The 16,615-nt window shown below is 39.8% G+C and overlaps 1 protein-coding gene across 1 annotated transcript; it reads right to left on the bottom strand.

Annotated features, from left to right (window-relative positions):
- Positions 1–7,861: 7,861 nt before the first annotated feature.
- On the bottom strand, positions 7,862–13,571 carry zpld1b (zona pellucida-like domain containing 1b). Its single transcript, XM_034098157.1, has 10 exons — positions 13,466–13,571; positions 12,265–12,485; positions 11,995–12,176; positions 11,638–11,710; positions 11,070–11,167; positions 10,668–10,748; positions 10,289–10,460; positions 10,111–10,216; positions 8,209–8,238; positions 7,862–8,034 (listed from the first exon to the last, which is right to left on the bottom strand). Exons 1-10 carry the CDS (start codon positions 13,569–13,571, stop codon positions 7,862–7,864), a joined length of 1,242 nt encoding a protein of 413 aa, XP_033954048.1.
- Between the last annotated feature and the right edge of the window lie 3,044 nt (positions 13,572–16,615).

The raw sequence follows: 16,615 nt of genomic DNA, 5'->3' as shown, positions 1-16,615 counted from the left end.
CTCCCTGCTCGGCCCTCTGTGGAAAACACATGTCAAACACAGAAAATGGTCCAAATATAAGCAAATGTTGATGCATAATCCAGAGATGTCAATCAAGAAAACTTACCGGTAGTCTGCTCAATTCTCACCCCCTCATTGTCTTTGCTTGTAGTGAATAAGAGCACAGTGGTCTGTTTTATGTATGGTGAAATACATGGTGTGGTCAGAGGATTAGGATTGGACAGAAACAGGGTCAATAGGACTTTAGGAGGGGCTGCCTCAGTTTGCGCAAACAATTCACTTTTTGTGATTGAGGTCCTCTCCTGGAGGCAGATGATGAAACCCAACACAGTTCCCTTCTAAGTTGTATGTCTTTAACAATGTTCTTGGCTTTGTGACTTTGTGTGTGAAATGCAGCCCCCTTTGCCTGCTAATATGAAACATAATAAAGTAAGAGCATGCATGGTTTCTATCCACCTGGGGCCTCACACTTAGCCTCTTAAGCCCCACGGACTCGGTGTTGCAGTATAACTTGAGTCATGACAACTGGCGACATTCTATTATTTTCGTCATAGGAATCCGGTGCGTGTACATTAAGGACCCATTGTTGACTTACCATGTCGATCGCCTCGTTTGTCATTTACGTTCATCTTTTGCTATATCTGCCTTCCTAAGATCACTTTGATGCACATTCAGTACTTGTATGTGAGGTTGTGGGTTAGAGGTGGATATCGTGACGCTTACAGGGAGGTATCGAACATTACAAAGTAGGTGACTGTGTGGATGCCTGTTCAAAATATTGCAAACTTGAATAAATCATTTAAATTATATATTTGTGTCCGACTTTCATTTGTACATCGTTCTTAATGTGATGTATAGTAGCTCTGATAGCTGTCCATACCTTCATACAGCCTAAAAGTAAAACACAAGTTGTTTATTCACAGCCCGAACACTCGTCGACATGACTGGATCACTCATGATAAATTGTGATCAGCTCCGATTAAATTGTGATATAAATGCTGGAGCTATTCTCCAGGGAGCACGTTTTTGTATGAAATACCTGTATCCCTCTCATCACAACAAGACTCTACACTGTTCAATTTTCTTTAAAATAAAACACATCTATATTGATTCTGACTTTTCTACATCCAACTCACAGGTTTATCATTACTTTGAGAAAAAAGATTATTAATTTAACCCTTTTAGAAGGGAAGACATGGTCATTTGTTCTGGGAATGTCATTTTCGAGCCTGAAACCTGAAAAACAGGCTTGGGGCTTAAGAGGTTTTAATATACTATAGGAAAGATGACCTACTGTCTTCTGGAGTTTCATTTGATAAATCGGCACAACATTCCTTTTAAATAACGTCTTTTGATGCTCATCAGTCATGGCATGTTATCAGGATCTAACATGTTGGTCAGAATAACTATGTCACTCACATTTATTATATTTGACCATTAAGTGTTCCTTATTTTCAAAGTGTAAATAAAGTAAAGATTTACTTTTTAGAATGTTGTGCTCCACGTAGACCTAGCAATACTATTCTAGCATATTTTTCAGTTAACTGAGTGTTGAGGTTTGAGTGAAATGATTGAAGGACAGCTGGGAACCCAATCTTGTCAGGTGAGCCTTCTGGGAAGAGAAAGCTCTGATTGGGGTCAAGTTGAAGGATGGGCTTCTTTGTGAATGTTCTGTCAAATGCATGACACAAAACAAATACAGGAAACATTGTTATTGTCATCCTGTGTGCACTGAAACATGCCATAAGCTTCCTTCAGGCCTCTCATCTTTCCCAACACACACACCCTCATATTTATTCTTCGGAAAACATTTTCTTTGGTTGTGACTAGCCTGAGATTGACTTAAGCATTCAAAGCCAATTCCCAGCCTCATTTCCAATTTTGGAGGAGGGTTTAATCAATTATCTCTGATAATAAACTGAGAGGGTGGATGATAGCATTTATTCCTCTCATTTCAGTTATCTGTGGTCATTGTGAACGCTGAATACATCTCAAAATGGCTGTTGAAATGAGGGATTCGAGTGATAAAGAGCAGTGAATGCAGCAAAGCCGTGCAGGTCACAAAAACAGCCGTGGAGTCAGATACTTGAAACGCAGCTGCCGGCAAAAGACATTTATATAGGTCATCGGAAAAGAAAATCAATATGGCAAAAATGGAAAGATTAATTCTGGCAGTCATCAAATGAGCTCTTGCTGTGCTTGGTATTTTGCTCATTTTCCTTGAGATTGGACACCAACAAGGCCGTGACATTTGGAACACTTTTACAGATAGGTGTCGATATTAAAGAGGGATAAATAAACTTCCTTTAGTCGAATCAATGATTGAGGAAATGGCAACCTTTCCTTACCTAATTACAGATGAATTTGTTACCAACAACAAAAATGCCTATCATTGGGCCTGAGCCACACAATGTTGACTAACAAAATGTACTTTATATGCATATTTAGTAAAACACAAAGTTGCTGATACAATGTTTGGTGAAATCATTGTATCTCCGAAACATTAACATTAAAACATTTTCCTTATTCAAAACCTCTTGTTGTTTATACACAGCATATACATAATGCATTTGTATTTATTATGTGTATACAGTGCTTAAATGTTTGTGTGTTACTCTATCATTTAGTGGGAATGCTGTTAACAGCATTCCCACTAACTGTTATTCTACGGACGAAAAGTTTATTATTATTATTCCGCCAACTTATTTTGGCCCTCTTCTTCTCCCGCATTGAACATCGCAGAAACTCAGTTCAAACATCAAAACGTTCAGCTCGGTCGGGAATCGATGGCTATTACTTTTCTCATTCATAACTTTCATAATTCCAGAGATACATCCCATAATACATCACATTTTTAACCATTGATGTCAATGGAGAAATTCTTCAGACTTCAACAAATCTTCATGCGACTTCAACTACTAACTGTTCATTCATACTTTCACTCAGAAACCTCATTCCAACTTTAAAATGTTACACATCTTTCTGACATTATTCGTGTAAAACAACTTTTAAATCTGATTCTTACTTTTAGAGATATTAAACATTGTTCAGACCTTGTTAAAGAGGTTTTCTTCAGATTTTAACATTGACTAGAGTGCGTGATGTCACAGCTAGAGGGTAGAACATCTTGAAATTTGCCTTCATATATTTTTTTTAAACTGCCATAATTCCCAAACCCTACCTTGCTGCCATATCATTTTTCATGACAAACGTAGGAAAACATCTCGTAGCTTGAAAAATGACAAATAATTAATTTAATGGCCATTGTAATTTCAGGCTGATATTTCCTCACAGCAGCAGCCGCACACCTTTAGTTAAACTGCCAAAAAGGCCACATTATTAACCCGAAAGTACACAAAAATTACACTTCAGATACTCAACTTCCTTGACATGCTTCACGTTTTGAAATTTCACAGATATCTGTTACGGGTTCTTCCACAAAACGTTCACATGTAAGAGGTTTATCTCTCATTCAGAACAATGGAAACCTGTGATCTCTGCACAAATATAAACACCTGTGCAATGGAACACGATGATGTAATCGCTCCAACTGACATGCTCAGAGCAGCAGACTTTAGATAGCAGTGTGCTAACAGTCCAGCAGTGAAGACATCTACGGGACAGTTTTGAGATTTCTTCAAATGCCGTTGCCATGGCAACACAATGCTCGCCATGAAACACAGTTTTCTCATAACTTCAGTGAAAATGCTCCAAACGCCCCAAAACTTCACAGGTTTGGTAACGATGTAGCCATCAACGCATCTAAGTGTATTATGGGGTGTCATCAAATGTTGTTGCCATGGCGACAGACCACTTGCCATGAAACATGATGTCGCTGTAAGTCCAATCGACACGGTCCAATCGTCCCCCAATCTTCACTTGTATATCACCGGTCCATGCCTCAACAGCTCTACGCCAAATCTGAGATCTCACCATATGCCGTTTACATGGAAACGCCATGAAACATGATGTCGCTATATATAACTCAGTGTGAGAAAAAGTTTTTAGAGAGTACTTGTCCATGGACAAGTGAGTTTGGCAATGTACTTGTCCGAATACATTTTTCACTTGTCCAGAATGGACAAAAATTGGGGCCACTGGAATCTTCTTCTTCGTCATCGTATTTTACATTTTCCCACGGTTTTTATGACACCGCTAACGTAAGTGAGCGGTAACATTTTACTGCATCACACAAAGTGTTGGGTATCGTTTGGATTTTAACGATTCCGGTTCTGCTTTTCGATTCCGGTTATTTTCGGTTCTCGGTTCCAGTTCTTTGAGAGGGTAAATAAGTCCCGTGACAAACTGGGAGAAAAATATATTTATGAAAACATTAAGTCAAATATGTATTCCTATTTACAAATCACTTCATACAGTTTAATTTCTTACGGTTATTGAATACAATTATATAAAAATAATCTCTGCATTGTTTAGTTAGTTCTAAGTGGTGCAGTTTGAGAATGTACAATTGGCCCAGTTTCCTCTGATGTTACACTGCAACCTGCCTGTGAGACACAGTCCAACCACACATGTTCATTGTCCAACACATAGGACATACATAACCTAATAATAATAATAATAATACATTATATTTATAGCATAGGCCTAGCGCTTTTCTACAACTCAAAGACGCTTGCACGCACCCAGCTGCTCACTGTTTGTAAAAGTAAATAAATAGTATTTTCATTTCAATAATGTACTTTCTATACCCTGCTTCATAAACAATACTGACATCCCTGTGCTCCTCCGAGTCTGGGGGTCCGGGGATGTGAGGACAGCGCGAGGACACAGACACACAGACACAGCCTCCCTGGCTGCTTTACTTCATAAAGGAAATGGCGGTCAATATTAACAACACATGAGCTAAAACACTTAATAACCTTCATTACGTGTTAGAGAAAGAACATAAGAAAGTTTGACAAAGATGCGGCTGTTAAACGGGCAGCAGATCCGCTGTGTGTAGAAAGAGAGAGAGACGCTGAGCTGTACCGTGCAGCGATCAGCTGATACGGAGCATAGAGAGAGAGAGCTGCAGTCCGCGGGGCTCGGCCTCCTGTCCTCACAACTCTTATTAATCCCGGTACCGGACAATTGTTATTTGTTCCTACTCGGAACCGAGTTTTGCTTCCCAGCCCTGCCACTGTGCTACATTTCCCGCTCCGCTCCGCCCGCCCCGTTAACTGTACAGAAAGCGGCGAGATGCATTTCCTTAGGAATCGACAAGCAGAACCGAAACTACATTTCTAAACGAACAATGGCGGACACGGACAATTTGCGAATGAGTTCTGCCTTTTTTCAACTGAATTTATCAATAATTTGTCAATAAATCAGGGCGAAAAACGTCACTTGTCCGCCGGACAAGTCAATTGAAAGATCTACTTGTCCGATATTGTAAATAACACGTCCCGGACGGTGGGATGTGTACTTTTTCGCACACTGTAACTCCTATGAAAATGTTCAAAAATTGCTCAAACTTCACATGTGTGCTAACAGTCCAGCCGTGAAGACATCTACGGGACAGTTTTGAGATTTCTTCAAATGCCGTTGCCACGGCAACACAATGCTCGCCATGAAACACAGTTTTCTCATAACTACAGTGAAACTGCTCCAAACGCCCCAAAACTTCACAGGTTTGGTAACGATGCAGCCATCAATGCATCTAAGCGTATTATGGAGTGTCATCAAATGCCGTTGGCATGGCGACAGATCATTCGTCATCAAGTTAGTTCATAAGTTTGCAGTTCAAATATTCTGCTGCTTTTCCAAGCCTTTTTACTTTATTTTCTTCTCTCATCACTAGGGGTGTAACGGTATCCGTATTCGTCCCGTACCGTCACGGTTTGGACGTCACGGTTCGGACGTCACGGTTCGGCACATGCATTCACATGGCGAATACGCCTACTTTTTACGAGTGGGAAAAACGTCTGTCCTTCAGGGCAGTATCCACTACACTATTTATAATCCAGGGGGCGGTATTGCGCCTAAAAGCTGTTTGCCAGCCGCCCTTAAACAACAAATGAAGAACAAGAAGAAACACAACAACAAAACTAACTAAATACAAGAAGAAGAAAAGTTAGTATTGTGAGTTCAGATAACACACAGGAGCTAGAACCCACCTACTTCTTTTAAATCAGCTGTGTGGGAACATTTCGGGTTCCTGTGGACTACAACAACGATGAAGTGTGCGAGTGGTGGATCCGACGAGGACGGTGTGTCGGCGTTGTTCGATAGCGGTGCGGTATGCTAATGGAAACACACGCCAAACATGCTAAATCATATCAGAAGGGATCACCCAGATTTGCCAATCACCGGAGCCCGGCAAAAGACAACAGCAGTTCAACAGCTGATCCTCGCTGTTTTTAAGAAGCCAATAGACATGAAAGCCGTGAAACCAAAATAAATAACGGAAGCTTTTGGCATATGTTTTTCAACGACTTTGCACTCTTGAAACACTTTCTTATTATTTATGATGTAAGACATTCTTTTTAGTTTTACAGCTTGATGAAACCTTTTTGTTTGACATCAGCCATTATAGATAATATGGCCATCTGAGTGTGTGTGGTACTGTTTATGGTTTGTTTTTAACTGTTTAACACAGTTAATTATTCAAAATGTCAGAGTTCCTTATTTTGAAACTGAAACTTGCACTACTGTTCAAAAATAAATAACAACAAACCTGGAATTATGCATTTGGGACTTTTTTTTGCTTTTCCTTGTTGTACCGAACCGTACCGAACCGTGACCCCCAAATCAAGGTACGAACCGAACCGTGACTTCTGTGAACCGTTACACCTCTACTCATCACACATTCAAGCCCCCAGTGTTCATGTATCATTTCAATCTCAATTCTTCACTTTCTTCTCACACATTACATTTCAGCATAGCAGTTTAGCGTCAGATTTTCAGCAAAGCATTCCCACTAGCAATTTCTTTAGGAATTGCATTCTCTAGTTTTCCTTTATTGTCCTTGTTTTAGCTGTATGTCCTTTTCTGAGTACATAGAGAACAGTGAAAAAACAGTTAAAAAAACGTTTAAATGGTTATCTAGCTTAAATACTCAACAGCAACAATATTCCTAAAGAAAACATTTGAATACATTGATTCTGTAACATATTAAAACTTTTCTAACTCCCGGCATCGAGGTGAAGTGTTTTTTCTAAATTGTTGACATTTATTTTTACTGTTTAAAGTATGTACATTTCCACTTAAGACGGATACAATTTATAGTTTTTGTGTATTCTAAATCCCAAACATGTTCTTCAAACCTATAAATGCAACAGGAAGCTTATAACAGAATTCAACATTCAGGGATACATCGTAACTCTTTTTATTTTGAAACACTGTAAAATGCTTCATAACAGGTGGTTGTAATGCTATAGCTTAATTGCTATTTGAATGAAAACAGAAGATATATGCCCCTTTTTTGTTTGAATGGTTTATAAGCTGTTTTGGTTTCAGTCTAATCTTGTGGATCAGCTAATTTCCTCAATTTTCTGGAAAAAATAAGATGCATTTTGTCAAAACAAGTAATTTTCGTAAGTTGCATCAAAGAGAGAAAGGGAACATTTCTAATGCAATCTTTTATTACAAGTTCTAAAGAATAACGTTTTATCATTTACATAATATATATGAGTGTACATCTTCTGTAAACACTGTGATTATCCACCAATAGATGCCAATTAATTAAACAAGAATAATGAGGTATTAAAGGCAATAAATACAAAACACCTACAACAATAAAATATCCACATTTATTAATGTGTGTAAAAAGGAAAGCACACATACATATTTTGAACCCAACGTGTGTACTCATTCTTCACATACAGTCAGTACCATGTTGTTATCGTTTACAGATGTTTATTCATTTAAAGGTGGTGTTCCAAACACCTGATGCCAAGGTTGCTGGGAGGCGGGACTTCTTCAGTAGGCGGAGCGACAGCAGCGAGAAGCCCACGCTGACCCCGCCCAGGATGACCACGCCCGAGATCAGAGCACTGGTCACTGGGTTCATCGGGTGGGGGGGGGTACCGGTCGCTGGGGGGGTTAGAAAAAGTGAAGAAAGGCAGACCCTTAAAACAGACATGTCCTTTGATGAAGGCCTAACATAACCAGAGTTTCCACAAATGTCCATGGTTTCTGCTATCTTAACAGGACTTAGTCACAGAATATATTTAAAACATTTTCTCATTTGTGACAACAGAAGCTTACCGAGTTGGGAGTTGTTGGCAGGAGTTTCATCTGGAAAATATTTTTTGAAAGTGTTTATTAGAAGCATTTTTACAGGCTACAGGCTAATCTTCAATGACTCCCTGGATGTTTATTTTTGCTTTTTTGCTGAGAAGATTGATCCCATTTTCTTATTCCCATTTTCTTATTTGTCTGTTAGATTTTAAGTTGAACCCGGTTAGCCTAGCTAAGCATAAAGACTTTAAACAGGGGATATAGTAAGCCTTGCTCTGCCCAGAGATAACCAAATCGGCCCCTCTAAAGCTCACTAATTAACACTTTATATCATGTTTGTTTAATTTGTCTAGGGCTGTCAAGTTAACGCGTTAATAACGCGTTAATAACACGCTAATAACGCGCTAATAACGCGCTAATAACGCGTTAATAAAAATGTAAACAATTTTTTAACGCAACTAATTATTTTAACGCGATTAACGCATGTGTATTTTTTGTCCTCGGCCGCCCCGTAGTTTCGAGTTTAAAATACCATCTAGCTGATGCTGACAGCCCCGCTCCTGCCGCCCGCTTGTGGCAGACCACACTTCCACGCTCACCGGCAGGCACCGACTGGCTATTGGGAGGACCGGGAGGGTGTGTGTGTATGTGTGGCCCGAGCGAGCGAGAGAGAGACCTTACGTGCATTGTTGTTGTTAGCATCTGGTGCTCTAGCTGCGCTAACGGATATAAGGAGCTGTCTAAATGAAAACAGAGGAGCGCTCTATCCACACAACTGCGCCGAGCACTTGACTTTATGCAGGCAGCCAGACAGTGGGACATTGTACGAAAAGTAAGCACACTTAGCACGGATAGTGCGCAACATGATTGCAGCGTCCAGGCAGCTCCTGTTCAAGCATATGCCTTGAGTTGCACATAGCTCCAACGATCCATCACACACACACACACACACACACACACACACACACACACACACACACACACACACACACACACACACACACACACACACACACACACACACACACACACACACACACACACACACACACACACACACACACACACACACACACCATTTGTATTGTATTATTGTATGAGAGAAGTTCCAGGTTGAATTGAGGCGAATATTTGTAATGTTCAGAGGTTGTTGTGTTTAATATTCATGAGAATATTTGTCATTGTTCAAATGATAATAAATATTAGCATAAAGCATATTTGTCCACTCATATGTTGATAAGAGTATTAAAAACTTGAAAAATATTCCTCTAAGGTAGATTTAGAACAGATAAAAAATGTGCGATTAATTTGCGATTAATCGCGATTAACTATGGACAATCATGCGATTAATCGCGATTAAATATTTTAATCGACTGACAGCCCCAAACACATGTTGTACATGAGTTTATATGAGACTATTTTTGTGTCCAGGATAGCGGTTTCTCCGTTTCTAATCTTTGTGCAATAAGCTCACAATCTCCTCATTCAAACTCTCTGGGAGAAAACAAAAAGTAGTTAATTAGCAAGCTTTAGAGCCCAAACATATTGTTTTATTGACATGGCTTTTGTATAGATATCTATTAAGCTAACGCCACAAGCCATAGCATTAGCTTAGCTAACCATTAAGACTTGAAACATAATGACACATCATCCTTGGTAAGCTAACAAAACTGCCTGAAAGCTCCTTTAAAGCTCACCAAGTAACATGTTATTTCTGGTGTGTTTAATCTGTACAAAAACCATGGTGTAAATATCAAAATGTGCTTTACAGGGGGTTATTGACAGCCAGTGTTCTTCATATTTAATGGTGAACGTAGCTGCATGTTTGACATGAGTGATATCTTTGTATCTAACCCTCAACAAAAAAGCAAATAAATGTATCCCAGAAATGTCAAACTCTTCCTTTTTATGTAATTTCATTGTTCATACCACTCCTGGTGATGATTGGTCCAGCTGTGATGATGGCGTTCCCAGATGCAACTGGTGGGGAATCAATGCTCTCCTCTCCATCCCTCCTACGTCGTTTCGCACAAATCTGCCAATCATATCATACAAATTCAGTCCTCATTGATGTCAGGAGACACAAACAGAGAAGTGTTGGACTCACCGGCATGAGCATGATGCAGTCGTCTGCTCGGCAGAGCTTGGTGACGCAGTGCAGAAACACAGTTGACATCTTCTGGTGTCTGTGTTTAACAAAACGAAAAACCTCGAAGGAAAATCGGCCCATCTGACTCTTCCCATTCTCAAAAACTGTCGTCTGTGGGTCTTTGGAGCAGCTGTGTCACAAGAGACCAACACAGATACTCATATATGTGCACAGTGCACACTGAAAATTGCATATTTTACTTCTAGGTTTTGCTTAAGCACTCAATGAGAAAGGGTAGCATTCATTAAGGATAAGCCCTTTGGAGAGCCTGAATGGAAAATGACTCTTTTGTGGTTTATCAAGTCATTATCTTGAAGAGGAAAAAAAGCGAGATTACCCAAAGAAAAGGTCATAGCGAAGTTCATCATTAGGATTCCCTGAGGGGGTTGTGTAACAGTAGTCCATCAAGATGTTCCACCTGCAGAGGGACAAAACTGTGAGCCCTGATGGAGGATACAGATCTAACTGCACATGGGAAAGCACAGATCAGGGCTTTCTCTGCTGCAGACTGGCGCCTTCAAGTATAATAATAACATAATGGCATAATGAATGCAGGCAAACCATAGAAAAAACAGACTTCATCTTTAAAAATGATGGTGGGAAAGATGTTTTGTATAACCAATATGTCAGGTTGTTGTTGTAATGGAATAGATGCCTACCACATAAACAATATTTAAGACATCTGAAAATGATGAGAAAATCAACATTCAGTAGAAAATAATAAGATGTTATCTGGTACCGTTTGTCTAAATTTGTGGCTTTCACAGCAGCAAAGACTCTGGTTTTCAGAGCCAGTCCAGCCATTGGAATAGACAGGGGTTGATTGTAGGTGGAATCCTGATCAAGAAGAAAAGTCAATGTGAAAAGTCAGTTTTTCCATTCAAAATATGTAATGGGATAATTTATAAGAGTAAAGGGGGCATTCATTTAAATAGAAAAAGGCTTTTCATTTCTTAACACAGCTGGGCACTGCTGTTTGGGGACTATTTCAAGTGGTAAATTAATACACATTTGGTGCTCTAATGTGTGAGTATTTGCAGCAACAAGACGGACTAGTTGAATTGACTCAAACTAAACCAGACTGCCCACGTCAATTGTAGAGAAAAAAACATTCCATTATTTGTCAGTTTTGGTCTTGAAAATAAATAAAATATCAAGTAAATCATCAATTTAAAATTTAAAATTAGTACACTGACTTTATTAAAAGATTATGAACATAAAAACCCCTCCTCATTCAAAGCTTCAAAATGCATGCCTTTCCACAGAAAATATTTTATATAATAGGATGAACCCAGCAGTGTACTCACGTTGTACAGGATCATATTCAACGTGCTCACAAATGTACCGTTGCTCTCCTTGACAGATACAGCAACAGATGAGCTGTGAATAGATACAACACATATATTGATTTATTTAAGCTGAATCTTAGAAGAAAATATAAATTGTTAAATAAATGATTAAAAAAAATCCACATTACACAATTTCTCTCAGGGTCTCAACCAGGCACTTTATGTCATCATCGTTTTTAATACAATAAACAAATCCTAATCGTTTCCTTATTAAATAAATAAATGTAAAGGTAAAATCCAATAAGTATTTCCTGATGGCAAATCTCTCTTTTTGACACACAATTTGATGTTTTTTGGCAGTAACTTGCAACCTACGATGCCAGCTGTGAGTTATTGACCAGGTACTCCAGCGGGTAGCTGCAGCTGAATTTATACAGCAGGCCGGGCAGGTAGCTGATTATAGCCGGCGGGTCAGGGGTGTCGATGTAGCCTGAGACATTCCCAATTTGTACCAGAGACATGTTCCCATAGGCATTGGCCCCGTAGGCTGTGCTGACCTGCAGAGACAAACATCTCATCTCAATTCACAACAAGATGCAGTTGCTTATTGATTACATTAACGTCATGTGATTGTGTATTCTTTACCACCAGGCTGTTACCACAGGCCTCCAGAGTGTTGAGACTGATGCTGAACAGGACCGCTGTGGGGAAGGTGTTGTTGTTGATGAAGCCACGGCACTGGGCATCACTGTGGTGACCGTTCAGGGCTAAATCTGTGTCCGTGTAGCCAGAGAAGAGCACAGGGCAGAAGTTGATCTTCAAGGTGATGGTCTGAACACCACAGTACACACTGATGTCCCGCTCACCTGAAGGAACACAGGAAGGAGAGAAAGAGAAAAGGTTTGGGTTAACTATTTGAATTATAAAGGCTAATGATTGCTTTCAGGTATTGGCAGATTCATGTGTTTATTTTCTTACAGCTATCCCATGCCAGTGCAGGCCACAAGTATGGAGTTATTTTATTAGTGAAAATTGTACAAATGTATGGGGAAATGAATCTGTGAATATGTTGCCCACATTTGAAAATTGCTGCCAATGTGATGTAGCTAATTGACATTGACATTACTTGCATTTAATCCATATATATGACGTGTTTTTGTTATTTTGTTCATACCATTTATTGGGTAGGATAATACAAATAAAGTCCTCTAAACTGAGGAACACATCTCAGCGTCTTCAAATATCGAATAAACTAATTACTGTTGCTAAAGCTGCCACAGGTAAACAACTTCTCATTATCTTTTGTTCTGATAACCCCTTTTTAAAACTGCTCTCTGCCCCAAAACTGCTCTCTGCCCAAAACCACCGCCATTATGTACTCCACTTTCATTTTGATTTCAACTACACACCTGTAATGTGTTGTTTCTACCTCTTGCGTGGTTGTGACACTATAAAAGTCAGTCTAAAGATAGACGCATGGACAACATTAATAACAACACCTGGACAAGTATACTCAAAGCTGCTTCTGTGGTAGTTGCTAAATAAGGTGTCTCAAGGAGCACATTTTAACATGACACACTCACAAGTTAACATCAATACAGGCTGGTTATCACACGCTGTTGAGGCATAGTTATTAAAGCATTCATAACACACATAGTAACAGTTAATTCATGTTTTCAACACACTCAAAGCCTTATTCATGTGTGTAATACTATAATGATGTGCTTCGGAGGAGTTACAGTTAACACTTGGAGAAAAATGTCCTGTTGTACCTGTGTAACATACCTGTAGACAAAAGAGTGTATGGATTTTAACGAGAAAGCATGTTAAGTGAAAGTATTCCTACCAGGGAACCTGCTGTGGTAGCTGGCGTCACAGTTGTATCCATTAAACTGTGTGGAGACGGAGGCGGCGTTACTCATCAGCAGGAAGACAAAGCACACTCGTGTCATCTCAGCACCTGAGAGAGGTTTTCCCACTGTCATCTTCAGAAGGTCAGCATTGCTATATCCACATTCCTCATGTATTTGTGAAAATAAAAGCTAAATTAGATTTTAAAAAACAATTCCCAGAAGCCTTTCCTTTTCACCCCAACTGCTGCACCCTCTGACCTCTATCAAAGCAGAACAACCTTCGTTCCCCAGGACCGTTAATCCTTCTTATCCTGCTCCCTCTGACCCCTTTTACCTCAGGTGCTCATGTTGGCCGAATACACCTATTACCCAACCCCTTTTTAAACTGAGGTCACCTAATTGGTATCCCCACTCCTCTTTTTTCTACACCTGTTTACCTGTTTCCTGCGTTTTCCAAAGTAATTGGATGGACCCCCACTTCCCCTCGTTTGTGACGAGAGAAAAGTCCAACACTGGCGTGTAGTTTCTGCTGGCAGCAAGGACCTAAACTAAAGTCAGCTTTATCTGTATCTGTTGTGTGAGCATAGATGACAGAGATAGAGGAGCTCATTATACGAAAACCCCGCTGCAGTGCAGAACATGGGAAACTTCGTCAGATATGAATAGTTTGGACAAATCTTTTCACAGCACCCAGAAACCTGAGCGCGCTCTGAGGGTTCCCACTCGTCTCTCCTCAGTCTGATCTCCGTCTGTCAGCTCACACAAACGGTGGGCCCCAGCAGGGGGGGCCCAGCCCGGGAATTAAGCTGTCATCGTCTGCCACTGCGGCCCACATTCACATGAAAATAAAAGTCAACTCACGGTCTGATGCAGGGCTGTGTGTGGGTAATTGTGATGCACAAGGCGTCACTTAGAGTAAAGGCCTTCAGTGGGGTGTACATCTCCAGTGGTGTGTTCGCTGCTGCTGAAGTTAAAAGTGTGCAGGGTTTTACTCTGCCTCGAGATAAACAACTCACATTTTATTGCAGATTTATCTGACCTTTAAACTGATCTATACAAAGAGGTTTTACGAGGACAGTATTTGTCTTACTGTGAAGGACACTGGTTCTTACTGAAGACATACACTAAAAACTGTTAAACAATTCAAGTTAAATAAAAAAACACTTCTTTAACATCTGGGCACTCTTTTTTAATCAATTGTTACTCAAACAGGAGTGAATGATGCATGTGTTGTGGGCTATTTAATACACATTTGCTCCTCTACTGAGTATGTTCAGCTGTGCAGCAGCTTTTGGTGGGATTTACTCAATATATTAAAGTGCCCGTTTTCATAATACTGGGACATGTCACCCAGTGCAACATTGTGACTTTTGTGACTCATTTTCCTGGGTATTTTGAGCAGTTTTTGGACACCATGGAGCTCTGTGTCACAGAGAATGAAAAGATTATACAGAGAGCTGTGAAGAATCCACTTTTTGAGTCATTCAATTGGTGGTTTCAATCAATACATAATTTAGTTTGCGACTTTCTTTCTTGCTTCATTTCATTTCATTTCAAACCTTTATTTATACAGAAAATCCCATTGAGATCATTGATCTCTTTTCCAAGGGAGACCTGTTCAAGTAGTTCCACATGAAACATAAAAGCATAAACAGAACAACAAAAGGACATCATACAGCATCATTTACATAATTATCCACATCAACAGGTACCAATAGCTTCTGATTGACTAGCATCCAACCGAGCTTTAAAAACATTTAGTGGCACCAGATTGTTCAGTTTCCATTTAATTTGCAGACTATTCCAAGACAGAGGAGCTGCGCATCTAAAAGCTGTCTTCCCTAAGACAGTCCTAGCAGTTGGCATATTTAATAAAACCACTGCCACTTACAATTCTCCGTGAGATCAGGGAGCAGATATAAGATGGAAGTTTCCCTAGCATGGCTTTGTATATAAAAATGTACCAGTGACTGAGCCTCCGTACAGTTAGTGAAAGCAAACCGGCCCTTGCATACAGGGTACAGTGATGGGTTAATGCTTTACAGTTTGTCACAAATCTTAGTGCACTGTGATACGCAGCATCTAACTTGACCAGGCAATTGGCAGGTGTATTCATATAGACCAGATCCCCATAGTCCAGCACAGGTAAAAAGGTCACAGTGACTAGCCTTTTCCTGGCCTCAAGCGAGAAACATGACTTGTTCCTGTAGAAGAACCCTAGCCTAACCCTCAGTTTTTTTTAGCAGGTTATTGACATGAAGTTTAAAAGTGAGACAATCATCAAGCCAGATACCAAGGTATTTGTAACAGGCAACAACTTCAAGTTGTGTTCCTTGCGTAGTTACAATATCTAAAACAGGCTCTGGTGTCTTTTTTGCTTTTGAAAATAGCATTACCTTGGTTTTATCCACATTTAAAAGAAGCTTTAATTCAGAGAACTGAGTCTGAATAGTGTTAAAAACAGCCTGTAATTTAACACCAGCCTCCTTAATGGTGGGACCTGCACAATACATCACAGTATCATCCGCATAAAAATGTAAAGTAGCTTCATCCACATTATCACCTACGCTGTTAATATATATGGAGAATAAAAGTGGTCCTAAAACAGAACCTTGTGGTACACCATTAGAAATGTTTAACCACTCAGAAGACAGTCCATCAAAATGAACACATTGGGACCTTTCAGAGAGGTAGTTCACAAACCACCCCACTGCAAGGCTGGATAGGCCAATACTGAGTAGCCTCTGCTTTAAGATGAGATGATCAACGGTGTCAAACGCTTTGGAAAGGTCAATAAACAGAGCTGCACAACTCTGCTTATTATCTAAAATACTAGTAATATCATTCACCACTTTCATTGTGGCAGTGATGGTGCTGTGTTTCTTTCTGAATCCTGACTGATGTTTAGACAGGATGTCATTTGTACATAAAAACTCCTTTACCTGTTCAATCACTAGGCGTTCAAGAACCTTAGCCAGAACTGACAATTTAGAGATTGGCCTATAGTTATTTAAAATAGTTGCCTCCCCTCCTTTCAGTAAAGGCAAGACATAAGCAGACTTCCATACTTTTGGAATTGTATTTGTGCTGAGGGAGAGGTTAAAAAGAGAAGTAAGAGGTGGAGCAATAAAGTCTGCAGCTAT

The sequence above is a fragment of the Pseudochaenichthys georgianus genome, chromosome 13 (assembly GCF_902827115.2).
Source record: "Pseudochaenichthys georgianus chromosome 13, fPseGeo1.2, whole genome shotgun sequence".
NCBI classification, from domain to species: Eukaryota; Metazoa; Chordata; class Actinopteri; order Perciformes; family Channichthyidae; genus Pseudochaenichthys; species Pseudochaenichthys georgianus.
Note: the sequence above shows the minus strand (reverse complement) of the source record. Positions and strands in the feature narration are given on the sequence as shown.